This window comes from Saccopteryx bilineata, chromosome 10 (genome assembly GCF_036850765.1).
Source record: "Saccopteryx bilineata isolate mSacBil1 chromosome 10, mSacBil1_pri_phased_curated, whole genome shotgun sequence".
NCBI classification, from domain to species: domain Eukaryota; kingdom Metazoa; phylum Chordata; class Mammalia; order Chiroptera; family Emballonuridae; genus Saccopteryx; species Saccopteryx bilineata.
In genome coordinates, this window is record NC_089499.1 from 51,085,576 (window position 1) to 51,111,540 (window position 25,965).

Genomic DNA, 25,965 nt, shown 5'->3' on the forward strand with positions numbered 1-25,965 from the left:
TCAATATTCCTATATATCTAGATGAAGAAACAAGAGGCTCAGAGAGGTAGTGTGTCAGTCTCTAAAGCATTTTTTAAGAACCTCAGCCATCTTCTCTCTGTACCCTGGGCATAATAAATTGATCACCCTCTGACACAATCCTGAGAATGAAGAGGGAAAAGCCAGATGAAACTGAGTTGGGGTAAGCATTGTCTTTTTCCCATCTCCAGCTGGACAATGCAGGGATTTAGGAAGGAGCAGAGGCACTGGGAGGTGATTAAGGTGGAGTAGGGGTCAAAAGAAATGTACATCCCCTGGCTGGTCACAATCCATCCCTATCCTCACTTCCTGCGCAAGTTGCTCCCCCTTTCTTCACTCCACTAAATTTCTTCCCAAGAAAGGTCTTGCGCAAGAGGACCTCGATCAGGTCCCTTGGCTGCCTGTCTGCTTCCCCAGGAGCAGTTTTGGTGCCCCATCCCCCAGCCATCAGTCCCTGGCGCCTGCCCAGTCACGTGGCACTCTGGTCCTTTTTGGCCAGCTTCCTCCAGGATCCTGATTTAACTCCCATTCCTCCCCCTTTCCTCCCTAGCCCCAGTCCCTGTGGGCGCCACACCCAAGTGTGGGGAATTAGAGCATTAGCTCCGCCTCGCTGAGAGAACTTGGGCCTTATTTTTCCCACTTGTCAAATGGGCTCTCCACTTTACAACTGCCTCGTTTCTCTTCATTGCCTACCCTTTCCCTACTCTCTCATTCCCCCGTCCCCAACAGTCTCCAGAGCCCTAGTGAGAGACCTAAATCCCTTCGGGACTCTGGGCGTGGAAGTGGTAGAGAAGGGAGGGGGAAACAAAGGGACGCCCAGAATGGTCTGAAAGATACTCTACGAGGCAGCAGGGTGAGTCTGGCCGGCCTCTGGCATCAGATAGACCTGAGTTCGAATGCCACTTTGCCTCTGACCAACTGCTGATTTTGAACCCTTCATCTTTTGGAGCTTCAGTTGTCCCCTCTGTGAAATGGGAGTCCTACTGGAAACGAAGGGCAGGACGAGTCCAACAGAGGATCTGACTTGTACTAGGGGTCCCCCACCTCGTCGCCCCAATGCGTCCCTTCCCCTTCTCAGGAGCTGAGTTTCGCCTCCCAGTCCCTTGTTCCTCCGCCGCAGGCTCCTCCTCCACTGACATCAGAGCCGCAGGCGGGCGGAGGGAGCCAGCTGAGTCGGAGCCGAGCCCCAGCGAGAGAGCAGGCGGGCGGGCGGGCCAGGAGCTCAGCGGCAGCGGACGTTGGCGGGAGTTCAGTACCAGCTACCTCGGGCCTCCCAGCCAGCCCCGCGGCGGGGCAGCCGCAGGTACAGCCCCGGGGCCGTCTCGCTTTTGCTCCTGGGCACGTAGGAGGGGGGCCGGACTCCCTAGCTGCTGTATGCCCTCCCCCAAGGATGAGAGGTGGTGCCAGGGCTTACTGGATTGTAGATGGGCAGGGCTGGGTGGGACTCTCCCCCTCCCCCCGCTAGTGGTGGTACCTCCCCCCACCTCTGCCCCAGGTCTAGCAGCTGTCAAGCGAGCAGGTGGGGAACTGAGTTGATAATAGAGGAAGGTAGGGAGGGGTGTGTGGTGTGCAAGCAGCTGGGCCTGAATGTGGAAGGACTGGACATTTGCAGGTAGAGATGTTTAGGGGCCGTGTTGGGGTGTGCTAATGTCTTCTTAGCACAGGCTTGTGGATCAGATGCAGAGTTGCAGTGTGTTGTGTAAGTGTATCCTTATGGATGGGGATGTCTGGGGACCAGTGTTTTTGTTGCAGATATGTGTCCAGGTGTTGTGCATGCTGGCTCAAAAAGACAGAGTGTGTGGTGGGCGGATATATGATTGTGTACAGAGCATGTTTGAAGATAGGTATGTAAGTTGTTGGGGTTCGGTTTGGATTATAGTAGCTTCTAGGGTGTATAGAAACTGAAGGGTATGACTGAATTGAGATATCTGGTATACAGGTGGGTGTGTGTGTGTTTCTGGGTGTCATCTGGTCTAGTTATATACAGATGTATGTTTCAGGATGTGGGAGGGATCTGTGGAAGGGATCTGTGGAAGGGATCTGTGGGAGGGATGTTTAGGTATGAGTATGTCTGGGGGATCATGCGTTTGGACATATGTGTGGGATGTCTTGGTGTACATATAGTATCAGGTGTCAGGGTATCTGGGTATGTAGTGTGCTGATGTGAGGGCAGGTATTTGGGTTCAGAAGTATGGGTGGGGTTTTGTGTGGTGCCTCCGAGTGCGGGTATATGTATGAAACTGTGAGCATTGTATGTGCCAGGCCTCCAGGTGGGTTTTAAGATTCCGCCCCTAGAGTTTACCGTCAAGTCTCATTTCCTGAAGAGGTGGCTGGCACTGAGCTGCAAGGTCCGTCACCGCTGCACACCTGGCCAGGCCTTCCTGGGAAGGAGGTCCCATAAAAAGAGTGGAGTGGGATCTCACACCAGGGACTCTAGTCAGGGCACCTTCCCTACATTCTCCTGTAGAGGAAAGAGAGAAGGGACATGCCCTTCCTGAGGTCACACAGCATGCTGAACTGTTTCTGCTTCACCCTTTGTGGGCCTAGGATGAGGCTGAGAGGCTGTGTTCTCTGAATTGGCCCCAGTCTGGCTGCATATAGGAAGGACCAGCTAAGGGCAGCCCTTCCAATAGAGGAAGGACCTCTCTAAGGCCTTTGCCCTCAGCAAACTTAGTTGGGACCCCAGCAAGGGATCATTTGGGAAACTCTGGACCTAGCCCCTGCCCATGTCAACCTCTGTGTCTCCATTCACCATCTGATTAATGGAAAAAGAACTCTCACCCTCTCCTGCAGATGGAGGTCTCAACAGAATAAGGTATAGGCTGGATCAGGGTCAGGTGAAGTCAGGAGGGGACTGGCTGGATGGGACCATTTCCCAGGCTGCTGAGACCCAGATAGGGAGTCAGGTGGGAGAGGGGAAATAGGAGTCCTGGCGAGCTCCAGCTGAGGCTGTTGTTGCTATGGCAACAGTCCAGCAGGAGCTATTTAAAAAACGTGGCTGAGATATTGCTGGAAGCCAGGGCTGCTGGAAGCCTGATTTCTGATTTCCAAAAGGCTGGGTGGGGAGAAGAAGGAGGAGGGAGAGGAGACAACTCAGCAATTTCCAGGGTGGGACCAGGACATCACTGGTTCTGGGTACAGGGGATACTCCTGGGCTTTGTGCTTCTATAAGCTGCTCTGGGGTCTTCTCTGCTGTCCTGTGAGAAGTCAGTGTCCCCTGGGGTGTTTAGATGGAGAGGGAGAAACTGGGAGGTGAGCTGAATAAATGAATGAATGAGTGAATGACTTGTTTTTTAATTTTTTGAGATTTTATTTATTCATTTTTGAGAGAGAGAGAGAGAATGAGAGAGAGAGAGGAAAGAGATAGAACAGAGGGAGGAGCAGGAAGCATCAACTCCCATATTTGCCTTGACCAGGCAAGCCCAGGATTTTTGTTTGTTTTTGTTTTTTTACAGAGACAGAGAGTCAGAGAGAGGGATAGATAGGGACAAACAGGAACGCAGAGAGATGAGAAACATCAATCATCAGTTTTTCGTTGCGACACCTTAGTTGTTCATTGATTGCTTTCTCATATGTGCCTTGACTGCGGGCCTTCAGCAGACCGAGTAACCCCTTGCTGGAGCCAGCGACCTTGGGTCCAAGCTGGTGAGCTTTTTGCTCAAGCCAGATGAGCCTGCGCTCAAGCTGGCAACCTCGGGGTCTCGAACCTGGTTCATTCCGCATCCCAGTCAGACACTCTATCCACTGCGCCACTGCCTGGTCAGGCAAGCCCAGGGTTTTGAACCGGTGACCTCAGCATTCCAGGTTGACGATTTATCCACTGCGCCACCACAGGTCAGGCTGAATGACTTGTTGAATAAAGAATTTTGCTGCCATCATGAAGGATTTTCCTTTATGCATAAGGATCTGCTAAATGAATAAATAACTGGTGAATGAATGAATGTTTGTTGAGTGATTTTGTCGTATAAATGAATCAAGGAATGAATTAAATGCAGGCTGAATGGGGCTCCCAGTAAGTCCCCACATTGAAATCTGGGCCCCACTGAGTCTTTTCCCTTTGTTCCCTTTTCCAGGAGCCCTGGCTGTGGCTGGGGCGCAGTGGGCCATGCCGGGGGCAGTGGAAGGACCCAGCTGGAAGCAGGTGGAGGATATTAGAGATATTTACGACTTCCGTGATGTTCTAGGAACGTGAGTCTCAGCAGGAAAGAATGGGGGCTGTCCCTCAGCTGAGGGGTGGGGTAGGGAAGGTCCTTACTCTTGGGCCTGGCTGGCTGAGGAGGCTGACTCTAGGGTGGTGCATCCTTGGTCAGTTGATCATTACTTCCTGTTTCTTATAGCCCAAGCCCTGTGGCAGCCTTGCCATGGCCACTATGGAGCTTTTCATTTCTGGCTGACAGTGGATGGAACAGGGGCTGTTCTTGCCACAGCTCTGGGTTCCTATGAAGAGACGTAGGGGACAATGAATGAGCCAGTTTATCCACCTTGCTGCCAGGAGCTGGGACTTCTGGCCTAGATCTGGGAACTGCAGCTGGGCATGCCTCTGTTCTTAGTTCTGAGAGTCCAGAAATAACTCAAACCTGGTCCCTGTCCTCAAGTTGATCCTAGACATGTGAGAGAGACAGACGTGTAAAATGACAACAGGGTACATGCTGGGCTCCAGTTAAAGGGAATGAGGACTCTGTAGAGCCTAGAGAGAGCAGTGGCGTCTGCCTGGGGGAATACTTTCTGGAGAAGGGGGCATTAGAGCTGGGTACTGAAAGATGCACTTGTCAGAGAAGGAGAACATTCCAGGCAGAAGGAACAGCATAAGCAAAGGCTCAGAGGCATGTTTTGTGTGGAAAGGGGTAGAATCATGTGAAGCTTATAATCAGATACTGGGGAATTGTGGTAGAGGCTGGAGAAGAAAGGGGAGCAGGTCATGCAAGGCCTTGAAAGTCAAGCTATGGAGGCTGGCCTTTATCTCACAGGCCATAGGCAGACATTTAAGACTTTTTGGCAGGTTTGTTATTCATGATGGTCACTCTGGCCAGAGCATGGAGGGTACATTGGGAGAGGGACAGGACTGGCAACCAGCAATGAGGCTACCATAGTTACTATATATAAAGTTATTCTGATGATTGAGATTTCACCATGGGAGATGCTTTTCTTTGACTTGTGACCTATTATCCAAAAAGCTATAGAAAGAATACTCTAGTGAACCCTCCTTAGTCAGTGAACTTCAGTGCAACTGAGTTTATTTGTTCCTTTATAAGAACCTGTTCTAAAAGCTATAGAAAGAATACTCTAGTGAACCCTCCTTAGTGAACTTTAGTGCAACTGAGTTTATTTGTTCCTTTATAAGAACCTGTTCTAAAGCACTGCTTCCCAAAGTTCAGTGAGTATGCAAATCACCTAAGGATCTTGTTAAAATGCAGATTCTGATTTAGTAGGTCTGGGGTGGGGCCTAAGCTTCTGCATTGCTAAACAGTTCACAGGTGATGCTGATGGTATTTTAAGGTTCTAAAGGGTGTTAAATTAGTCATGACTCAAATTGGCTTTAGCAGAAAAAGGAATCAATCATGCACATAATCAAAAAGCCCAGGGTATAAACTTCAGGCATGACTAAATCGTGGGGCTCACATGCTGGTATCAGGAAATTGTCTTGGACCATTTCTCAGCTCTAGTTTCCTTTGTGCTAGCTTCATTCTTTTTTTTTTTTTTTCCAGTTTTCTGTTTACCCATTTCATATAGGAGGAGGACACAGAAAAACCCTCCCTCTTCAGATCATGGCAGCATTAATCTATCCCATAAGCATAGCCAGCTAGCTTCATTCTTAAGCAGGTTCTCCCCAAATGGTGGCAAAAATGACTACCATTAGCCTTAGGCTTACAATCTACCTGCTTAGCAGGAAAGAGCAGCTCACTCTCAAAGTGCCAATAATATGGCTTGCATCACCTGACCCAATTACTGTGGCCACGGCTCAGACTACTCGGCTCAGACTACTCTGGCCGGCACTAGAGGATGGATGAACAATGGGGTGGGTGGGGGGCTCGTCTTACCTCATTGGTCCAGAGGTGGTCACATAGGGGATGAAGGAAAGGCTGGAGAGAGGCTGGGGTTCCAGTTCCCTGCATCATGAATCCGTTCTCCCTGCAGGGGGGCTTTTTCAGAGGTAATCCTGGCAGAAGATAAAAGAACTCAAAAGCTGGTGGCCATCAAATGCATCGCCAAGAAGGCTCTGGAGGGCAAGGAGGGCAGCATGGAAAATGAGATTGCGGTGCTGCACAAGTACGTGAGCCATAGCCCATTCCTGCCCAGGCTGACCCTGCCCTGACTCTTCCCATCCTTATCTGACCCCTGTTTTGGGCAAATCACTGAACCTCTCCGAGCTTCAAGTTACTCATTTATAAAATGGGGTCATAATCTCCACTTGTCAAGGTTGTGGAGAGCATTAGAGGCCCTTTATTTCAAGTGTCTGGCACAATAGCTAATATGACAGATGTGACTGAGGTGTCATTGCTTATTTACAGAGGTTTAATCTGTTCAATCAGGTCTAAAGGTGAATCCTTGAACAGGGCTTGAACCCAGGTATCTCAACTGGCATTATCACTAGACCTACCTCAAGGTTCTCCACATAATAAGTCATTCAGCAAGTTCAAAATTGCCTGTGTGCTGACCCTCTGACTAAATCAACACCACCTGGTCTATGAATTTCTCATGCTGATATGAAACTTGCTGCCTCACTAGAGAGCTTATAGAGAATCTTTACTTCCAATCTCTTCCCTGAGCTTTCCAAACATCCTGGGCAGGGACAAAATGATCATTTCTACTATTGGTGGTAGGGGTGGGGGAATTGAGGCCCAGATAAGGCAAAGGACTTGTCCAAATTCACACAGTAAGTCTGCAGCAGAGCCATCTTCCATCAAGTTCAATCACTGTCATTGGTTCATTTATTGAGCATTTGCTGTGTACTATGTGCCAGGCACTATGCCAAACATCTTACCCTCATTATCTCGTGTGATCCTCACCCCAACTCTTTTTTTTTTTTTGTATTTTTCTGAAGCTGGAAACAGGGAGAGACAGTCAGACAGACTCCTGCATGCGCCCGACCGGGATCCACCCGGCACCCGGCACGCCCACCAGGGGGCGATGCTCTGCCCCTCTGGGGCGTTGCTCTGCCGCGACCAGAGCCACTCTAGCGCCTGGGGCAGAGGCCAAGGAGCCATCCCCAGCGCCCGGGCCATCCTTGCTCCAATGGAGCCTTGGCTGTGGGAGGGGAAGAGAGAGACAGAGAGGAAGGAGGGGGTGGGGGTGGAGAAGCAAATGGGCGCTTCTCCTATGTGCCCTGGCCGGGAATCGAACCCGGGTCCCCCACACGCCAGGCCGACGCTCTACCGCTGAGCCAACCGGCCAGGGCCACCCCAACTCTTTGAAGGAAGTACTACCATTGGCTTCATATTATAGATGAAGAAACTGAGGCTCAGAGAGGTTATATTCAATTCAATGAATATTCATGAATACCTACTCTGCAACGGATGCTGGAGGAACAGTGGTGAGCAGGATAAAGCCTTTGTCTCCTGTAGGCTTACCCACTTTTCGAAACAGAAAAAAAATTTAAATTGTGTATTGGTCAGCACTGTGAGGTAAAAAGACTTGCCCCCAAACAGCACATGGTAGAGGCAGATTTGGAGCAAGTGTGTCTGATGCCCGAGTCTAGTGTTTACCTCTGTTTTCTCCTGCCTTCTAATACATTATAATCAACTGTGGTAAATCAGCTTTTCCCTTTGGGGTCCAAATCCTTGGTTTGCCCTACACAGGTTTCCAAGCAGTAGTTCTTTTTTTTCTTTTGAGAGAGAGAGACAGGGAGGGAGATGAGAAGCATCAACTTGTAGTTGTGGCAATTTAATTGTTCACTGATTGCTTCTCATATGTGCCTTGACCAGCAGGCTCCAGCTGAGCCAGTGACCCCCTGCTCAAGTCAGCAACCTTGGGTTTAAGGCCAGCAACCTTTGGGCTCAAGCCAGTCACCAGGGGATCATGTCGATGATCCTATGCTCAAACTAGCAATCCTGTGCTCATGCCAGTGGCTTTGGGGTTTCAAACCTGGACCTTAGTGTCCCAGGTTGACGCTCCACCCACTGTGCTACCGCAGTCAGGCCAGGTGGCGGTTCTTCAAAGGGAATGTGGTTTAGCTGTCCTCAGCTCTGAACCACCTCATTTCTCCATTCAGGATCAAGCACCCCAACATTGTTGCCCTGGATGACATCTATGAGAGTGGGGGCCACCTCTACCTCATCATGCAGCTGTGAGTGGCCCTGCCTGTGATCCTTGCTCACACCTTTCCCTGCTGCCCCCGCCCTAGCCTTCCTATCTCTCCTGCTCTCTTGGCCAGACTGCCCTGTCCCCTGCTGCAGGGTGTCAGGAGGGGAGCTGTTTGACCGCATTGTGGAAAAAGGCTTCTACACAGAGCGGGACGCCAGTCGCCTTATATTCCAGGTTCTGGATGCTGTCAAGTATCTGCATGACCTGGGCATCGTACACCGGGACCTCAAGGTGAGGTGTGAGGGTGTGGTGGGCTGGGGCACACAGGGTAGGAGCTTTGCATACTCCTCACTTGGTTAACTCTAACCCTTTCACTGAGCCTTGGCTCCCTATCTGCAAAATATATCTTGTAAGCCCTAAACTGCCTCTTCCCATTCCAGTTCAGACCTCAAATGAACACAAAGGTGAATTCTACTGTCATTTTATCCAAATAATGTCTTGTGTCTTTTTCTGATAATAAAAGTACAGGCCCTGGCCGGTTGGCTCAGCGGTAGAGCGTCGGCCTGGTGTGCGGGGGACGCGGGTTCGATTCCCGGCCAGGGCACATAGGAGAAGCGCCCATTGCTTCTCCACCTCCTCCTCTCCTTCCTCTCTGTCTCTCTTTTCCCCTCCCACAGCCAAGGCTCCATTGGAGCAGAGATGGCCTGGGCACTGGGGATGGCTCCTTGGCCTCTGCCCCAGGCGCTAGAGTGGCTCTGGTCAAAGCGATGTCCCGGAGGGGCAGAGCATCGCCCCCTGGTGGGCAGAGCGTTGCCCCTGGTGGGCATGCCGGGTGGATCCCGGTCGGGCGCATGCGGGAGTCTGTCCTGTCTCTCCCTGTTTCCAGCTTCAGAAAAATACAAAAATAAAAAAATAAAAAAATAAAAGTACCACTTATTCTTTGTAGAAAACTTGAATGGAAGAGCAAACATTATGAAGAAAGCCAGAAACCCCTGACATCCTACTTCTCAGAGATTAAGAATGGGTTCATGCCTGACCAGGTGGTGGCGCAGTGGTTAGAGCATCAGACTGGGATGCAGAGGACCCAGGTTCGAGACACCGAGGTCGCCAGCTTGAGCGCGAGCTCATCTGGTTTGAGCAAAAGCTCACCAGCATGAACCCAAGGTCGCTGACTCCAGCAAGGGGTTACTTGGTCTGCTGAAGGCCCACAGTCAAGGCACATATGAGAAAGCAATCAATGAACAACTAAGGTGTTGCAACGCGCAATGAAAAACTAATGATTGATGCTTCTCCTCTCTCTCCGTTCCTGTCTGTCCCTGTCTGTCCCTCTCTCTGACTCACTCTCTGTCTCTGTAAAAAAAAAAAAAAAAAAATTAAAAGAATGGGTTCACATTTTGTAATAGATCTCAATCCAGTCTAGGAGAAGAACAGATCTGGGATGAGGGAGATCTGAGTTTGCATCCTGGCTCTGTCATGCACTAACTGTAGGTTCTTGGACAAGTTACTTTCCTCTCAAGGCATTAATTTCCCCATCTGTAAGGTGGGATTACTCAGACTGGCCTGGTAGGGATGTGATAAGGATGAAATGAAATCAAGCAGTAGCACAAGATCTGGCACACAGTAGGTGCTCAAAATTATTTCTTTAGGGCTTTACAATAAACACTTGAGGTTTATAGAAAAATCCCTCCCACATCTTCATGGTCCTTGTCCTTTCTGGAACATTTATTTATTTATTTATTTTTAACAGAGACAGAGTCAGAGGGAGGGATAGATAGGGACAGACAGGAACAGAGAGAAATGAGAAGCATCAATCATCAGTTTTTCGTGGCGACACCTTAGTTGTTCATTGATTGCTTTCATATGTGCCTTGACCGCAGGCCTTCAGCAGGCCGAGGAACCCCTTGCTAGAGCCAGCGACCTTGGGTCCAAGCTGGTGAGCTTTTGCTCAAACCAGATGAGCCCGCGCTCAAGCTGGCGACCTCGGGGTCTTGAACATGGGTCCTTCCGCCTCCCAGTCCGATGTTCTATCCACTGCGCCACCGCCTGGTCGGGTCTTTCTGGAACTTTTAAACTTGAGAACTTCCTTGAGTTTCTTGTGTCTCCAATTATGATAGCAGCTGTGAAGCCACAGTGGCTTTTGGAGGCCCATTTTTTTTTCTCAGGGGTTCTTGGGGAGACAGAAGGTTCTGCTAGTCATTTCTGACTGCCCCATCCCCACCCTCTTGTCCTCTAAGCCAGAGAATCTGCTGTACTACAGCCTGGACGAAGACTCCAAGATCATGATCTCTGACTTTGGCCTGTCCAAGATGGAGGACCCTGGCAGTGTACTCTCCACGGCCTGTGGGACCCCAGGATACGTGGGTGCGGAAGGCCCTGGGCTGGGGCCATGGGCAGGGGAGGAATTGAGAACTTCAGGGCAGAAATTTGTCACCACCATGTCCTTTTCCCTCCTTAGCCCCTGAGGTCCTGGCCCAGAAGCCCTACAGCAAGGCAGTGGATTGCTGGTCCATTGGAGTCATCGCCTACATCCTGTGAGTGGGGGCTTGGCCATTGGGATATATGGCTCCAGAGTTCTTTTCTCCCCTGCTTTGCTCTCTTCTTCCCCTCTGCTTTTCTTCCTTCCTGCCATCCACATTTTTATCTGCCAGTTAATGACAATTCATTCAATAGATACTATGTTTGAGGCATTGTACAAAACCCTGGGGATTTAGCAGAGAACCAAACAAAGTGCCCGCCCTCAGGGAGCGGGCACACCAGTAGGGTATAGAGACAAGTAAATAAACAAGTAAATAAACCCACAAGATAATGTCAGGTGGTAAAAAGTGCTAGGAAGAAAAATGAAGCAGGGTAGGGAGAGGGGGATGGATGCCATTTTAGATAAAAAGGTCAGGGAAAGCCTCTCTGAGAAGGTGACATTTTTATTTGTTTTCTTTTCTTTTCTTTTTTTTTTTTCAGGGACAGAGAGAGAGAGTCAGAGAGAGGGATAGATAGGGACAGACAGAACGGAGAGAGATGAGAAGCATCAATCATCAGTTTTATGTTGTGACACCGTAGTTGTTTATTGATTGCTTTCTCATATGTGCCTTGACTGCGGGCCTTAAGCAGACTGAGTAACCCCTTGCTCAAGCCAGTAACCTTGGGTCCAAGCTGGTGAGCTTTTTGCTCAAGCCAGATGAGCCCGCGCTCAAGCTGGCTACCTTGGGGTATCAAACCTTAGTCCTCCGCATCCCAGTCTGACGCTCTATCCACTGCGCCACCGCCTGGTCAGGCGAGAAGGTGACATTTGATTGGCATCCTCAATGAAGTGAAGGAGCCAGATGTAAACAGCAAGTGTAAAGGCCTTGAGGAAGAAAAGATGGTGGTATGTTAAGGAACAGAAAGTGGAGCTGGATAGGAGTGAACAAGACAGAGAAGGGTAGATTCTCTCAGAACTCTTTGTAAAAGGGGGAACTCCTTCCTGTGGCTCTTTCCTAACTCCCAGGACTGCCCCAAAGCTCCATCCTGGAGCCAGTGGGCACACTGAAAGTGGAAATGAGGATGAGTTTCTCCCTGCTCAGGCTCTGCGGTTACCCCCCGTTCTATGACGAGAATGATGCCAAACTCTTTGAACAGATTTTGAAGGCCGAGTACGAGTTTGACTCTCCTTACTGGGACGACATCTCTGACTCTGGTATTTGGGGTTTTGCCTTCTTCTTCTGGGCCCTACCTATGGTGCCTTCCTCATCCATTTGGGGGGGTCTCCTCACTGCCTTCCTTCAGTCAATTCCCCAGCCCCAGATGAAGAGCTGTCTTGGAGACAACTACCCCAGGTTCTTCTCTCTGTCTGACCCTGACCTAAGAAACCTGGTAGGCCTTTACTCATTCAGTCTTCAAACATAGTATTTTTGAAAATATCTCCCCAACTAACATCTTAATGCTTAAAACACCACATAAAAGTTTTCATTTGTCCATTTGTGCCTCCTACTAGGAGGCAAAACTGTGAAACCATTATCAATCCTTTACACATCAGTGTGAATACACTGAGTAGAATATTTTCTAAGAAAAAGTCTTTCTTAAGGGACAAAGGAGGGAGCTGGAAGGCTGGGATGGATGGAGGGCTTAGATAAGAGAACAATTGGGGTGGGGTGGTACATGGACAGATCTGGCCTGCTTGGATGCCGGACCAGACCTGAGGGGTGGGTTCTGTTTTGGGCGTGTCCATAGGCACTGCTATGTTCTATCTTTGCTTTGTTCTTGGGCTTCAGCCAAAGACTTCATCCAGCACTTGATGGAGAAGGATCCAGAGAAGAGGTTCACCTGTGAGCAGGCCTTGCAGCACCCTTGGTGAGAACTCCCATGAGCTGTGAACTGGGGTGGGGCGTGGGGCCCCTAGGCCTGCCTCTGACCTTTCACACACCTCCACCCTAGGATTGCAGGAGATACAGCTCTAGATAAGAACATTCACCAGTCAGTGAGTGAGCAGATCAAGAAGAACTTTGCCAAGAGCAAGTGGAAGGTAAGCCTACATCTCTAGTTTAGGGTCCTAGCCTCCCCAGGACTCCTCTCCACCTCAACCAGGGCTCAGTTTGCACAACACATAGCACCAAGTTGGACACACAGCAACTGCTCAAGAATGCTTGCCAAAGAACCTTTCATTCATTCAGTGCTCTCTGACACTAACTCTATTCCAGTGAGGGTCCCTGACCTCCAAGTCTAGAGAGAGAACAGTGTATCATTTAAAAAACATTTTTTTTTTTTTTAAATTTGAGAGGCAGGGAGGCAGACAGACTCCCACATGTGCTTCAACCAGGATCCACCCGTCTAACCCCCTACCAGGGGATGCTCTGCCCATCTGGGGCCACTGCTGTCTTGCTTGGCAACCGAGCTATTTTAGTGCCTGAGGTGAGGCTATGGAGCTATCCTGAGCACCCAGGGCCAACTCACTTGAACCATTAGAGCCCTGGCTGCAGGAGGGGGTTAGAGAAAGAAAGAGAAGGGGAGGTGGAGAAATAGATGGTTGCTTCTCCTGTGTATCCTGACTTGAAATTGAACCTGGGACTTCCACATGCTGGCCAATGCTCTACTGCTGAGCCAACCAGTGTATAATTCTTAAGGAGACATCTAATCCAACCCATAGGGCCATAGAAGGGGCATAAAGGTGGTGATGGCCTGACAGACCTGACAGCTGAGTAGAAATTAGCTAGGTTCAGTAGAATAATGCCTGATGGAGAGAGAATCAGTGTACAAAGGGCAAGGACAAGAAAGAGTACGGCCATTCAAGTACCAGTGCCAAGCCTGGCTGCTGGAGGGGCTGTGGGGCAGGAGCCAGGAGCCAGGCTGAAGGTGCAGGTAGGGGCCAGGCTGCTCAGGGTCTCCAGTGCTACAGTGGAGCCCTGACTTGATCCTGATGATGCTGAGGAGCTCCATAAGGGTTTTCAGCAGGGATTTGCCCTTTAGAAAGGGATCTCGGAATGCAGAGAAAGGCACGGAGTAAAGGCTAGGAGTTCTCTTAGGAGGCTGTGGCAGAAATGCAGGCAGGAGACTGAGGGCTGGACCAGAGCAGGGCAACAGGAACAGAGAACAGTGGTTGGTCTAGGAGTTGATTAGGAGGTAGAATTTACAAGAAGTAATGGTAGAATGGATGTTGGGGTGAAAGATGTCAAGGGCTGGCCCCAAATTTTAGATGTGATAGGGTGGGTGGTGGTACCATCACTGAGATGGAGAACACAGGCAAACTTTTCTTGGGGGGATGATTTTGGTCTTGAACATGGTTAATTTGAGGTGTATGGGGACATCTAGAGATGTTATATACATATGATATATGCACATCTGGGCAAATTACTTAATCTCTCTGTACCTCCATTTCCTCTTTTGACAGTGGTGACACTAATAGCGATCACCTCAAAGACTTGAGAAGACTAAATGAATTACTATATAAAATGCTTAGAATGATGCCAACACATGTTACATTGTTTGCTATTATATGAATATGAATTAATTTTATATGAAATGTTATAGGCCCTGGCCGGTTGGCTCAGCAGTGGAGCATCAGCCTGGCATGTGGAAGTCCCGGGTTCAATTCCCAGCCAGGGCACACAGGAGAAGCGCCCATCTGCTTCTCCACCCTTCCCTGTCTCTTTTCTCTCTCTCTCTTCCCCTCCTGTAGCCAAGGCTCCATTGGAGCAAAAGTTGGCCCAGGTGCTGAGGATGGCTCTGTGGCCTCCACTTCAGGCACTAGAATGGCTCTGTTTGCAATGGAGCAATGCTTCAGATGGGCAGAGCATCGCCCCCTGGTGGGCATGCCGGGTGGATTCGGGTGGGGTGCATGCGGGAGTCTGTCTGCCTGCCTCCCTGCTTGCTTCAGAAAAATACCAAAAAAAATGTTATATATCTTTTTATATATGTGCATATATGTGTGTGTAAATATATAATATGGCTGAATATAATTTAATAAAGCCTTGCAGATATTTCAGGTGGTTTTAGGGAATCAATCATTAAATAGCACCTGAAAATAACAAACACTCTTAAGAATTCCACTGCCAGACCCTACTCTTTGATCTCCCACTCTCTCAAAAGTCCCTTCTTCCCTATCTCCCCACAGCAAGCCTTCAATGCCACAGCTGTGGTGCGGCACATGAGGAAGCTACAGCTGGGCACCAGCCAGGAGGGACAGGGACAGACGGCAAGCCATGGGGAGCTGCTGACATCAGCAGCTGGGGGTGAGGACCCAGGCGCTGTGGAAGGGCATGGGAGGTCCACGAAGAGGCATCCAGGCTGCAGTGGAGGGTCTGCTTCCACAGCCAACTCTGTTCTCTCCCCATGTAGGACCAGTAGCTGGCTTCTGCTGTCGTGACTGCTGTGTGGAGCCCGGCCCGGAAATGTCCTCCAGACTGCCTCCCCAACTCTAGGTCCCGGATCAAGGGTCAGGATCCCCTGTGCGAGAGATTGGGGGCAGCCTGCTCCCCTTACCTCCCTCAATTGGGGTTACCCTGTCCCACCCCTTTCCCTACTACTCCTCCACTCCATTTTCCATACAAATGTTTCTATTTTATTGTTTCTTCTTGTAATAAAGAGAAGAGGATAAAACCATGAGTAGCTTTGTCTCCCCAGCTAACCCCCACCCCATACTGTTGTGAAAACTGCTTGATTTGAGGGTGCTTGCCTCTGAGGTAGTTACATGGAGCCCCCTTCCCAACATGAAGCTGGATGGGAAGAGTAATGGAGAATGGGGGGAAAAGGTGTTGGAAAATCCTTTGTCCTGTGCCACCCAACCTAGCCTTCAGGTCCTGTGGATCTCTTTCTGCGCTTTGCTGGCGGCTCTTGGTGGGGTTGGCGCAGGTCAGCACTGAACAGCACCTGAGGGCAGGAGGAAGAGTCTGTGTGGGGAGAGGGTACACAGGGCCAGTGGAGAGGGGGGTAGTGTGGGGAGATAGTTCCTGGGGAGCAGGGCCAGGGCGGTGCAAGTCCACTGGAGTCAGGGCTGGGGATGGAGGGTAGAGAATCCTTTAGTGTCACCTGTTGTGGCAGCAGTAGAAGAGTCCCCTGGGTTAGGGCTGGAGGAGGATAAAAAGCCTGAGTATACTTACTGCTTGGGCCCAGCCAGCATAAGGTCCCCACAGGCTCCGGAAAAAATTTCCTAAATCAGAAAAGTAAGGATGCAAAATAAATTGGCCCTTTCTACTCCCTGTCCACAGAGGTAGGGTGTAGGGAGAGGTGTGAGAAGTTTCCGCCACCTCAGCCTATTGCCAGCCCTGGCATTTCCCTCTCTCCTTACCCAATTCCTTGTTGGCCTGGGGGCTTGGACCCTTGGCCTGGGTAGTAGTGGGGTGCCAACTGTAGTCACGTTGGGCGATCTGCCACATGTGGACATCTACAGGCACAGCCTGGGGCTTGTCTAGGGCCATCAAGCAGATGCAGTCAGCCACCTTTGACAGACAGAGTGAGCCATGATGGTGGGGGGGGTTTGGGGGGAATGGAAGGATCCTGCTTTTAGCCCCAAAGCCAGCTACTTCCTCCTCCACTGTGAGGTTACTATTGTATATTCTCAATCAATATACACCATCTATTAATTTTTAAAATAGCTGTAATGAGCCCTGGCCTGATAGCTCAGTTGGTTAGAGCATCATCCTGAAGTGCAGAGGTTGCCGGTTTGATCCCTGGTCAGGGCACATATAGGAGCAGATTGATGTTCCTCTCTCTCCCTTCCTCTCACTCTCTCTCTCATATCAATACAATATCCTGGCCTGTGATGGCACAGTGTTTAAAGCATCAGCCTGGAAAGCTGAGGTCGCCAGTTTAAAACCCTGGGCTTGCCTTGTCAAAGCACATATGAGAAGCAACTATGAGGAATTGATGCTTTCTGTTTCTCCTCCCTTCTCTCTCTTTCTCTCTCTCAAATCAATAAAAATCTTAAAAAAAATAAATACACTAAACATTTAAAAAATAACTGTACTGGCCTGACCTGCAGTGGCGCAGTGCATAAAGCGTCGACCTGGAAATGCTGAGGTCGCCGGTTTGAAACCCTGAGCTTGCCTGGTCAAGGCACATATGGGAGTTGATGCTTCCAGCTCCTCCCCCCTTCTCTCTCTGTCCTCTCTCTCTCTGTCTCTCCCTCTCCTCTCTAAAAATAAATAAATTTTAAAAAACCACAAAAACTGTACTGAGACTGCTACTGCATGAACATCTATGTAGGTCAGTTTTTCATCATAAACTAGGAAGAAGGTGGTACTATATTCATTTTGCATATAAGAAAACTGAGGTTCTGAAAATTGAAGTAACTTGGCCCAGGTTACATGGTAAGGAAGATGCAGAACAAAGATTTAATGTTAGACTGAAGTTCAGAATCCATGAAAAAAAGTTCTTTAAACAAAAATTTGTTTTATTTTTTTTATTTTTTGTATTTTTCTGAAGCTGGAAACGGGGAGAGACAGTCAGACAGACTCCCGCATGCGCCCGACCGGGATCCACCCGGCACGCCCACCAGGGGCGACGCTCTGCCCACCAGGGGGCGATGCTCTGCCCCTCTGGGGTGTCGCTCTGGCGCAACCAGAGCCACTCTAGCGCCTGGGCAGAGGCCAAGGAGCCATCCCCAGCGCCCGGGCCATCTTTGCTCCAATAGAGTCTTGCTGCTGGAGGGGAAGAGAGAGACAGAGAGGAAGGGGGGTGGGTGGAGAAGCAAATGGGCGCTTCTCCTATGTGCCCTGGGGGGGAATCAAACCCAGGTCCCCCGCACGCTAGGCCGACGCTCTACCGCTGAGCCAACCGGCCAGGGCCCAAAAATTTATTTTTTAAACTACAAATAAGTATACAAAAGAAAAAAATAAATGCCAAATTGCCAATCATCTTGTTACTACTAACTCTGTTGAAATTAGAAAGTTTTATAAGTACATATAATTTCTTTTTCTATTTTTGAGATAAGGAGAGATAGACTCTCGCATGTGCCCTGACCAGGATCCACCCTGGCAACTCCCATCTGGGGCCAATGCTCAAATCAACTGAGCTATCCTCAGCACCTCAGGCCAATGCTTGTACCAACTGAGCTATCCTCAACATCCAGGGCTGGTGCTCAAACTGATCGAGGCACTGGCTGTGAGAGGAGAAAGTCGCTTCTCACATGTGCCCTGACCAGGGATCAAACCCGGGACATCTGCATGCCAGGATGATGCTCTATCCACTGAGCAAACTGACCACAACAGTACATATGATTTCAAGAGAAGAAAAGTAGAGCCTGACCTGTGGTGGCGCAGTGGATAAAGCGTCGACCTGGAAATGCTAAGGTTGCCGGTTCGAAACCCTGGGCTTGCCTGGTCAAGACACATATGGGAGTTGATGCTTCCAGCTCCTCCCCGCTTCTCTCTCTCTGTCTCTCCTCTCTGTCTCTCCCTCTCCTCTCTAAAATGAATAATAATTTTAAAAATTTCGAGAAAAAAAAAAAAAAAAAAAAGAGAAGTAGAAACATCTTACTACTTGTCTTCCCAAAGGTAGCAACTATTAAGTTTCCTGTGATTCCTTCAGAAATTTCTGCATACATCAGTGTATATATGCACCTGAACAAATGCATTCAAAGGGCAATGTTCTTTATATCCTTTTTGCATTTTCCCTAATAAAATGTCTGCTTGTATACTTTCTTCTTCCTGCTTGGCCTCTAAAAGCTGAGCCTTCACCCAACTCTCAGGTCTGCCTGTCTCCTACTGTTACTGTCTACATGGGAGATGAGGGTAACTCCTACCCCCCTGAGGCCTCACCTTGGTGCCCACCCCAGGCAGGGTGCACAGGGCCTTGTGGGCCTCTTCGTAGGAGGTCTTGCGCAGCTGTTGCAGCCAGGGCAACCCTCCGTGTTCTTCAAGGATGGCTCGAGCACTGGCACTCACGTAGCGGGCACGGTACCCAAAGCCCAGCTTCCTGAGCTGTGCTTCCACCTCTGGCCCTGTGAGATGGAGAGGAAGCAGGGGTTAGGCATCCTCAAATCCTTTATGTCGCTAGGTTAGTGTGAGCCCTCCAGCCCACAGAAATGCTTTCCCTAAGCACCCTTCTCCCACCTCACCACCCTCTGGGAGACCCTAGGATACTTGCATGTGCAAAAGACAGGGTTAAGGCCTATGTTTTATGCCTCTGCAAATGTTTACTGAGCACCACTATATGTTGGTCTCAGGAATTGCTTCCCTGGTGGGACTCCACAATTAAGTTTCTTAACCTTTCCAAAGGGCTGTTCACACCTATGATCTAAAATAATAGTCATGCCCTGGCTAGGTAGCTTAGTTGGTTAGAACATTATCTTGACACGCCAAGGTTGCAGGTTTGATCTCATCAGAGCACATACAAGAATCAACCAATGAACACACATAAATAAGATGTTTCTCTCTGCCTCCCGCTCTAAAATCAGTGAATGATCAATTTTTTTAAATGTTTATGTTTTCATTGATTTTAGAGAAAGGGAGAGAGTGAGAGAAAGACAGGAACACTGATCTGTTCCTGTATGTGCCCTGACCACGGATCAAAACGGCAATTTCTGTGTTTCAGGATGATGCTCTAACCAACCGAACTATCTGGCCAGGTATAAAAACAATTTTTTTAAATGTTTATTTTATTGATTTTAGAGAGAGAGAGGGAGAGAGGGGGAGAGAGAGAGAGAGAGAGAGAGAGAGAGGAACATCAATCTGTTCCTGTATGTGCCTGGACCAGGGATCAAACTGGCAACCTCTGCACTTTGGGACAATGTTCTAACCAACTGAGCTATCCAGCCAGGGCTAAAATAAATTTTTCTGCCCTGGCCGGTTGGCTCAGCGGTAGAGCGTCGGCCTGGCGTGCAGGGGAACCGGGTTCGATTCCCCCCCAGGGCACATAGGAGAAGCGCCCATTTGCTTCTCCACCCCCCCACCTCCTTCCTCTCTGTCTCTCTCTTCCCCTCCCGCAGCCGGGGCTCCATTGGAGCAAGAATGACCCGGGCACTGGGGATGGCTCCTTGGCCTCTGCCCCAGGCGCTAGAGTGGCTCTGGTCTCGGCAGAGCGACACCCCGGAGGGGCAGAGCATCGCCCCCTGGTGGGCATGCCGGGTGGATCCTGGTCGGGCGCATGCGGGAGTCTGTCTGTCTCTCCCCGTTTCCAGCTTCAGAAAAACACACACACACACACAAAAAAAATTAAAATACATTTTTCTTTATTTTTATTTTTTCTTGTGGGAGAGAGAGAGAGAGTCAGAGAGAGGGACAGACAGAGAGGAAGGGAGAGAGATGAGAAACATCAACTCTTTGTTGCGGTTCCTCATGAGCTCTGCCCAAACCAGACAAGCTCACGCTCAAGCTGGCGACCTCGGGATCTCAAACCTGGGTCCTCCACATCCCAGTCTGACGCTCTAGCCACTGCTCCACCGCCTGGTATGGCTAAAATCAATTTTTAAAAAATTTAAAATAGGCCCTCGGCCTGACCTGTGGTGGCGCAGTGGATAAAGCGTCTACCTGGAAATGCTGAGGTTGCCGGTTCGAAACCCTGGGTTTGCCTGGTCAAGGCACATATGGGAGTTGATGCTTCCTGCTCCTTCTCTCTCCTCTCTATCCCTCTCTGTCTGTCTCTCTCTTCTCTAAAAATGAATAAATAAAAAATAAAATAAAATAAAATAAAATAGGCCCTGGCCGATGGCTCAGTGGTAGAGCATCAGTCTGGCGTGCAGATGTCCCAGGTTCGATTCCTGGCCAGGGCACACAGAAGCGCCCATCTGCTTCTCCACCCTTCCCCCTCTCCTTTCTTTCTATCTCTTCCCCTCCTGCAGCCAAGGCTCCACTGGAGGAAAGTTGGCCTGGGCGCTGAGGATGGCTCCATGGCCTCTGCCTCAGGTGCTAGAATGGCTCTGGTTTCAAGGGAGCAATGCCCCAGATGGGCAGAGCATCACCTCCTGGTGGGCATGCCGAGTAGGTCCTGGTTGGGTGCATGTGGGAGTCTGTCTCTCTGCCTCCCCGCTTCTCACTTCAGAAAATTACAAAAAAATAAAAAATAATTTAAAAATAAAAAATTTTAAATACTTGTCATAATAACAGCAACAACTTCCATGATCAAGTGCTGGGTATCAAACACCGGCAAAGTGTTTTAGGTACATTATAACACATTATCATATTCAAGGACCCTGATGACAATACTGTTGTTTTTCCCATTTTACAGATGAAGAAAATGAGGACTTAGAAGAAGTTAAGTAACTTGCTCATGAAAGGACATGGTGGAGAAGGAATCTCTGCCTGGGTCTGAGACACCACAGCCTCTGCTGTAAACTTGCCTTGTGATTGCTTTATTTATCCCTCAAACCCTTCTAGATAGGAACTGTTATTCCCATCCTACAAGAGAAGCCTGGAGAGCTGAATGAATTTCTTGAGGTCTTATGACTACTAAGCTGGAATCTGAAGCCCAAGGCTGGTTTTTTTTTTTTTGGTTTTTTTTTACAGAGACAGAGTCAGAGAGAGGGATAGATAGGGACACTGTGCAAGATACAGTATACGTGTTCCTTTACTCAACCTTTGTGTCAACTCTGATAGGTTATTATTCCATTCTACAGATGAAGAAAGAGAAGCATAGAGAGGCTAAATAAGTGCCAGAGTTGGGATTCAGACTCGGGCAGTCTGTTTCTAGAATGTGTATACAGCAGCTCTCTATGGAGTATGCCTGTGCCTTTCCTCACCCCCTTCCCTCAAGGCGGCTTCCCGGCCTTTCTCTTTCTTCTAGGGACCCTTTTTTTGTCTCTGTAACTTGTTTCCTGAGCCCATTTCTTCTACAGATCACTTCTATCTCTGTGACTTTCTACATAAACATTCTCTTAAAAAAAAAAACAAGCCTGACCAGGCGGTGGCACAGTGGATAGAGCGTCGGACTGGGATGCGGAAGACACAGGTTTAAGACCCGGAGGTTGCCAGCTTGAGTGTAGGCTCATCTGGTTTGAGCAAAAATTCACCAGCTTGGACCCAAGGTCGCTGGCTCAAGCAAGGGGTTACTCGGTCTGCTGAAGGTCCATGGTCAAGGCACATATGAGAAAGCAATCAATGAACAACTAAGGTGTAGCAATGCGCAATGAAAAACTAATAATTGATGCTTCTCATCTCTCCGTTCCTGTCTGTCTGTCCCTGTCTATTCCTCACTCTGACTCTCTCTCTGTCTCTGTAAAAAATAAAATAAAAAAAAATTAAAAACAACAACATGAAAAAAAGAGTATGTGTGCATTTAACCCCAAACTACTGGTATACTGTATGTGGATTGTTTTTTCCTTTTTTTGTTTAGTGAGAGGAGCGAAGGCACAGACAGACTCCCACATGTGCCCCAAATGGGATCCACCCAGCAAGCCCACTAGGGGGGAATTCTCTGCCTATCTGAAGTGTTGCTCTGTTGCTCAGCAACAAAGCTCTTCTTAGAACCTGAGGTGGAGGCCATGCAGCCATCCTCACGGCCTGGGGCCAACTCGCTCCAATCAAGCCATGGCTGCAGGAGGGGATGGGAAGAAGAGAGAGAGAGAGAGAGAAATAAGAGGAGGAGGGGTAGAGAAGCAGATGGGCACCTCTCCTGTGTGTCCTGACCAGGAATCGAAGCTGGGACATGGCTGTGTTTTTTGATGAGGCATTGAACCCATGGGGCAAAAAGCACAGAGTAATGAGGTGCTGACAGTTCAGGGACAGATAGGAAGGGTGAAGTATGACTGGAGCTGATTAGACCAGGCAGGACAATTCTGAATGAAGGCAGTCTTTGGAAAGGCAGGAAGCTTTGAGATGGGAGATGGGTATCAAAGGAGAACTGAACAGACTCTGAACGCTGTTGGTGGGCCTTGAGGCAGGGACCCACCTACTTACCAGCCAGGGCCTGCAGGCTGGGGAAACCATGGTAGGTGATATCATTGAGCTGGATGAGCAGAGGTCCAAAGGCCTGGCAGAGCCGCTCAACCATGCCAGTGATACGTGCAATGTTGTTGTTGGAGGAACAGATGAAAGAGAAAAGGCACTCAATGGGGTCCTGCTGTAGGAGTCGAACACCTGGAGAGTGAAGAGGCAGGGGGTAGGAGAAGTACCAGCTGGTGGGAGTAGCCCCCTCTCACCCTCAGATCCTAGGCACCTAGGCTCCAGGGGGATCCAAGGGGAATGACGGACAGCATTGTTAGAGAAAGCAATATGAGAGTTCTCATCCCTTATAGAATCTTGTTAGATCTGGGTCATCATCTTATTCCACAGTTAAAGAAAGCCACAATGTAAGTACTATGAGGGTAGAGATTTGTATCCCTTTTGTTCACTGCTGTATCCCCAGTCATATAGCAAATGCTCTGTAACATTTACAGAATGAATGATGTCACCTATCCCAAGTCACAAGAGTCAGGATTTGGTTCAATATCCTTGACACTAAATGATGGTGATCAACAAGACAATAATAATAGCAATAACAACTACTATGTGTCAGGTGCTATTCTAAACACTTTACACGTATTAGCTCCTTTAATCCTCATAAAATCCTATGAAGTACATATAATCCCCATTTTATAAATGGTGAAATTAAGTAATCTAACCAAACTACAAGAACCCAACACCTGCCCCAGGCCCTGTACTTACCTTGGAATTTCTGAGCCACTTTTTGGAAATGGGGGTCCATGGAACTCCAATGGTGATACAATTCAGCCAGGCTGACATCCAGCTGGAAGTACTGGTGCACGGCCTTTAGCTCTTCTGGTGTGGGTCTGCCAGTCCGGCCCTTTTCCCCTCGGTACACAGTGCAGTAGAGCTGCTCCTCGGTCTGGGTCAGTGTCCATACCTGGTCCGCCAGCACACCACTCCAGTGTGCAGGGTTTTGCTCCCTCCACCTGAGCCCCCAGGCACAGGGGCAGCCTTAGTACTCAGTTTCCTGTACTGCACCCTTTGGGGCCCTCCCATCCTACAACCTCTCTCTATATAAAACTGATTTATGAACTGTAAAATGAAAATGCTTTCTTTTACATCAATTATATCGTTTGATCCTCACAACAACACTGCAGAAGCTTATTACGTCTACTTTATAAAAGAGGAAATGGGTGTCAACTATCTTCCCACCACTCAATCACCGGGCTGTTAGAAAAAAAAAAAAAAAGAGGTAACAGGCTCTCCACCCATGCCTCAGTTTTGTACCCTGAAGTTTCTTTCATCACACTCAACATTCCTTTGCATGCCAGACCTGCAGTGCTGAGCCAGGAGCCAGGGTCACTCACCGAAAGGATTGTCCGGAAGCCAGCACCAAGTCCAAGCACAGCTCAGAGCGTGGACAGGGGATGGAGGTCCATAGGGCTGGGAAGGAAGATAGAGTACGATGCCCCATGCTACAAGGCAGAGGGGAGGCTAATATTTCCATTTCAGGCTCCGCCCCGCAATGGCCCCACCCACACGGAATCAGATCCACTCGCCGCCAACACGCCACGCCCACCCAGAGACCAAGAATTTGAAGACCTCGCCCACCAAATGCTCGCCTCTTAATCTGTTTCAAGTCCACCCCGTTTCTTTTAATTCCTCCACTCCCCGCAGGCCCCGCCCATTCACTTCTTGCGGTAAACGTCCTGCCGCTCACGGACCTAGGGCGCTCATCACTGCACCCACAACCTGCCGCTAGTTTGCGAAGAGCGCGCAAGCGCACTCTTCCGGTTTTTACAGGGGCTGACCTTGCTCTTACCGGAAGTAGCGCTCAAGCCCGGTTTATTGGATGCAGAGGTAGCCAATCCGCGGGAAAATAAGAGGCGCCAATGAGAACGGGTAGGGCGACGGGTAAACCGGCCTTCCCGAGCCGTCTCAGCAGTTAGCCCGGGCTGGCTCGAGGCCGGTTTGCTCTGGGCCTTCCCTCTGTACTAGGCAGGCTGGAGTGTCCCCACGTACTGGGCGGAAACTGCGCCCTCAGGCCCTTGTCCTCACTGCTTGAAGTTCTCAGAGCCCCAGATTCCTCAGGCTTGCTGGCCTGCACAAGTAAATCCTATTTCCCGCCATCTTCAGAGAGCCTTTCTACACCGAGCCTTTTCCGTCTGCTATTCGCTCAACTCAGTTCTCCTCGGATGAGCCCTTCTTCACCGAGAATCGGATCCGGACCCGAACACAACTCCGGCCCACTGAATCCCCTGTGAGGTGTCTCCTCAGTGTCTGTCTCCTGAGGATTCTGTCATTGCGCCTGCTGGACTTAGGTCTCCTCACAGACTTCACTCGAAGGCCCGACTCCTCAGATGGTCTCGCCTGCCCGTTGCCTGCTCCTGAGGCTCTCTGGTCTGGACCTTCAGTTCAATACCATCTCACTGCCGCACCAAATGCAGCCCGTGGAGCGGCTTTCTCTGGGACTGGGAAAGGCAGCTCAGAGCGCAAGGACAAGTGTGGGCCCTGAGGCAGCCGATCTGCCAAATTCAGTGTCGGGGCCTGCTGTGTCAGTCCAAGAAAAATGTATTATTTTTTTTTAATTTTTTTTATTATTATTCATTTTTAGAGAGGAGAGGGAGAGACAGAGGGAGAGAGAGAGAGGAGAGACAGAGAGAGAGAAAGGGGGAGGAGCTGGAAGCATCAACTCCCATATGTGCCTTGACCAGGCAAGCCCAGGGTTTCGAACCGGCGACCTCAGCATTTCCAGGTCGACGCTTTATCCACTGCGCCACCACAGGTCAGGCAAGAAAAATGTATTATGTAATCTTATCCCTTCTGGAGAAAGCCACAAAAAACTAGACCTGGCTTTGAAATAAATGGGCAGTGTTTACCTTCTAGCATAGTGACTTTTGGTTGCTGTATGATTAGACTGCAAATCCTTTAAAAGCAAGATTTGCAGCTGATTTATCATTGTGCCCCACCCACATTGCCTAGCAGGGAGTACCAGGAATTTGGTATCATCAGACAAATGCTGTCTCAGTTCTACTTGGTAGCTCCAAGACTGGTAATTACTTCCTGTGATTGTCTCATCCATTAGGTGCCTAGCACTTGGAAGGCATTCCTTCAATGAATGTTTGAATCATTAAAAAAGGTGCTACTCTTGGGAATGAATAAGAGCAACCCTCTACATTCTTGCTGTCCCCAGTTAAGAACAGGAAGACCACAACTATAGTGACTGAAACACTTGGACCATCATACTGGCAAAGGATTTGAAGCATCTGAAGTTCACAAAAGAATGGGCAGTAGACTCTTCCCACAGCAGTTCAGCATACTGGTTAAGAGCCAACTTTGCAAAGAGAACTGAGTTAAAATCCTAGCTCTGAAACTTCCTAGTTGTGAGAACTTAGGCAAG

At 49.3% G+C, this 25,965-nt stretch overlaps 2 protein-coding genes, 1 long non-coding RNA gene and 1 other non-coding gene across 12 annotated transcripts; 1 reads left to right on the forward strand and 3 right to left on the reverse strand.

Annotated features, from left to right (window-relative positions):
• The first annotated feature begins 1,165 nt into the window (after nucleotides 1-1,165).
• CAMK1 (calcium/calmodulin dependent protein kinase I) lies at nucleotides 1,166-15,324 on the forward strand. 4 transcript variants are annotated; one of them, XM_066244799.1, is made up of 12 exons: nucleotides 1,166-1,321; nucleotides 4,092-4,206; nucleotides 6,154-6,285; nucleotides 8,228-8,302; nucleotides 8,412-8,550; nucleotides 10,494-10,620; nucleotides 10,715-10,790; nucleotides 11,817-11,929; nucleotides 12,504-12,582; nucleotides 12,667-12,754; nucleotides 14,840-14,957; nucleotides 15,064-15,324. In XM_066244799.1, exons 2-12 carry the CDS (start codon nucleotides 4,124-4,126, stop codon nucleotides 15,144-15,146), a joined length of 1,113 nt encoding a protein of 370 aa, XP_066100896.1. In that variant the 5' UTR covers nucleotides 1,166-1,321; nucleotides 4,092-4,123; the 3' UTR covers nucleotides 15,147-15,324. The 4 variants fall into 4 exon arrangements, with proteins under 4 accessions (XP_066100896.1, XP_066100895.1, XP_066100897.1 ...); XM_066244798.1 differs by having other exon boundaries at nucleotides 14,840-15,324; XM_066244800.1 differs by lacking the exon at nucleotides 1,166-1,321 and adding an exon at nucleotides 1,561-1,630 and having other exon boundaries at nucleotides 14,840-15,324.
• LOC136314214 (uncharacterized) lies at nucleotides 3,344-6,184 on the reverse strand. Its single transcript, XR_010727286.1, has 3 exons — nucleotides 6,057-6,184; nucleotides 4,274-4,455; nucleotides 3,344-3,927 (listed from the first exon to the last, which is right to left on the reverse strand). It is a non-coding gene; the product is annotated as an uncharacterized lncRNA (long non-coding RNA).
• On the reverse strand, nucleotides 5,722-5,860 carry LOC136314851 (small nucleolar RNA SNORA29). The gene has a single exon (XR_010727424.1). It is a non-coding gene; the product is annotated as a small nucleolar RNA SNORA29 (small nucleolar RNA).
• Nucleotides 15,271-24,345, reverse strand: OGG1 (8-oxoguanine DNA glycosylase). 6 transcript variants are annotated; one of them, XM_066244807.1, is made up of 8 exons: nucleotides 24,188-24,345; nucleotides 23,933-24,040; nucleotides 23,304-23,551; nucleotides 22,557-22,736; nucleotides 18,483-18,664; nucleotides 16,013-16,163; nucleotides 15,825-15,874; nucleotides 15,372-15,594 (listed from the first exon to the last, which is right to left on the reverse strand). In XM_066244807.1, exons 2-8 carry the CDS (start codon nucleotides 24,037-24,039, stop codon nucleotides 15,511-15,513), a joined length of 1,002 nt encoding a protein of 333 aa, XP_066100904.1. In that variant the 5' UTR covers nucleotide 24,040; nucleotides 24,188-24,345; the 3' UTR covers nucleotides 15,372-15,510. The 6 variants fall into 6 exon arrangements, with proteins under 6 accessions (XP_066100905.1, XP_066100904.1, XP_066100902.1 ...); XM_066244805.1 differs by having other exon boundaries at nucleotides 23,933-24,008; nucleotides 24,290-24,333; XM_066244808.1 differs by lacking the exon at nucleotides 24,188-24,345 and having other exon boundaries at nucleotides 15,271-15,614; nucleotides 23,933-24,169.
• Between the last annotated feature and the right edge of the window lie 1,620 nt (nucleotides 24,346-25,965).

Excerpts from the sequence above, each read along its gene's own strand:
- CAMK1 (XM_066244800.1), top strand. The coding sequence starts at position 1,606 with ATGTGGAAGGACTGGACATTTGCAG. Across the intron at positions 10,621-10,714 it reads TGGGACCCCAGGATACGTGG|CCCCTGAGGTCCTGGCCCAG; the intron begins GTGCGGAAGGCC and ends TTCCCTCCTTAG. Across the intron at positions 12,583-12,666 it reads CAGGCCTTGCAGCACCCTTG|GATTGCAGGAGATACAGCTC; the intron begins GTGAGAACTCCC and ends CCTCCACCCTAG.
- OGG1 (XM_066244808.1), bottom strand. The coding sequence starts at position 24,072 with ATGGAAATATTAGCCTCCCCTCTGCCTTGTAGCATGGGGCATCGTACT. Across the intron at positions 16,164-18,482 it reads TGCCTGGGGTGGGCACCAAG|GTGGCTGACTGCATCTGCTT; the intron begins GTGAGGCCTCAG and ends TGTCTGTCAAAG. Across the intron at positions 15,875-16,012 it reads CCAGGCCAACAAGGAATTGG|GAAATTTTTTCCGGAGCCTG; the intron begins GTAAGGAGAGAG and ends TTTCTGATTTAG.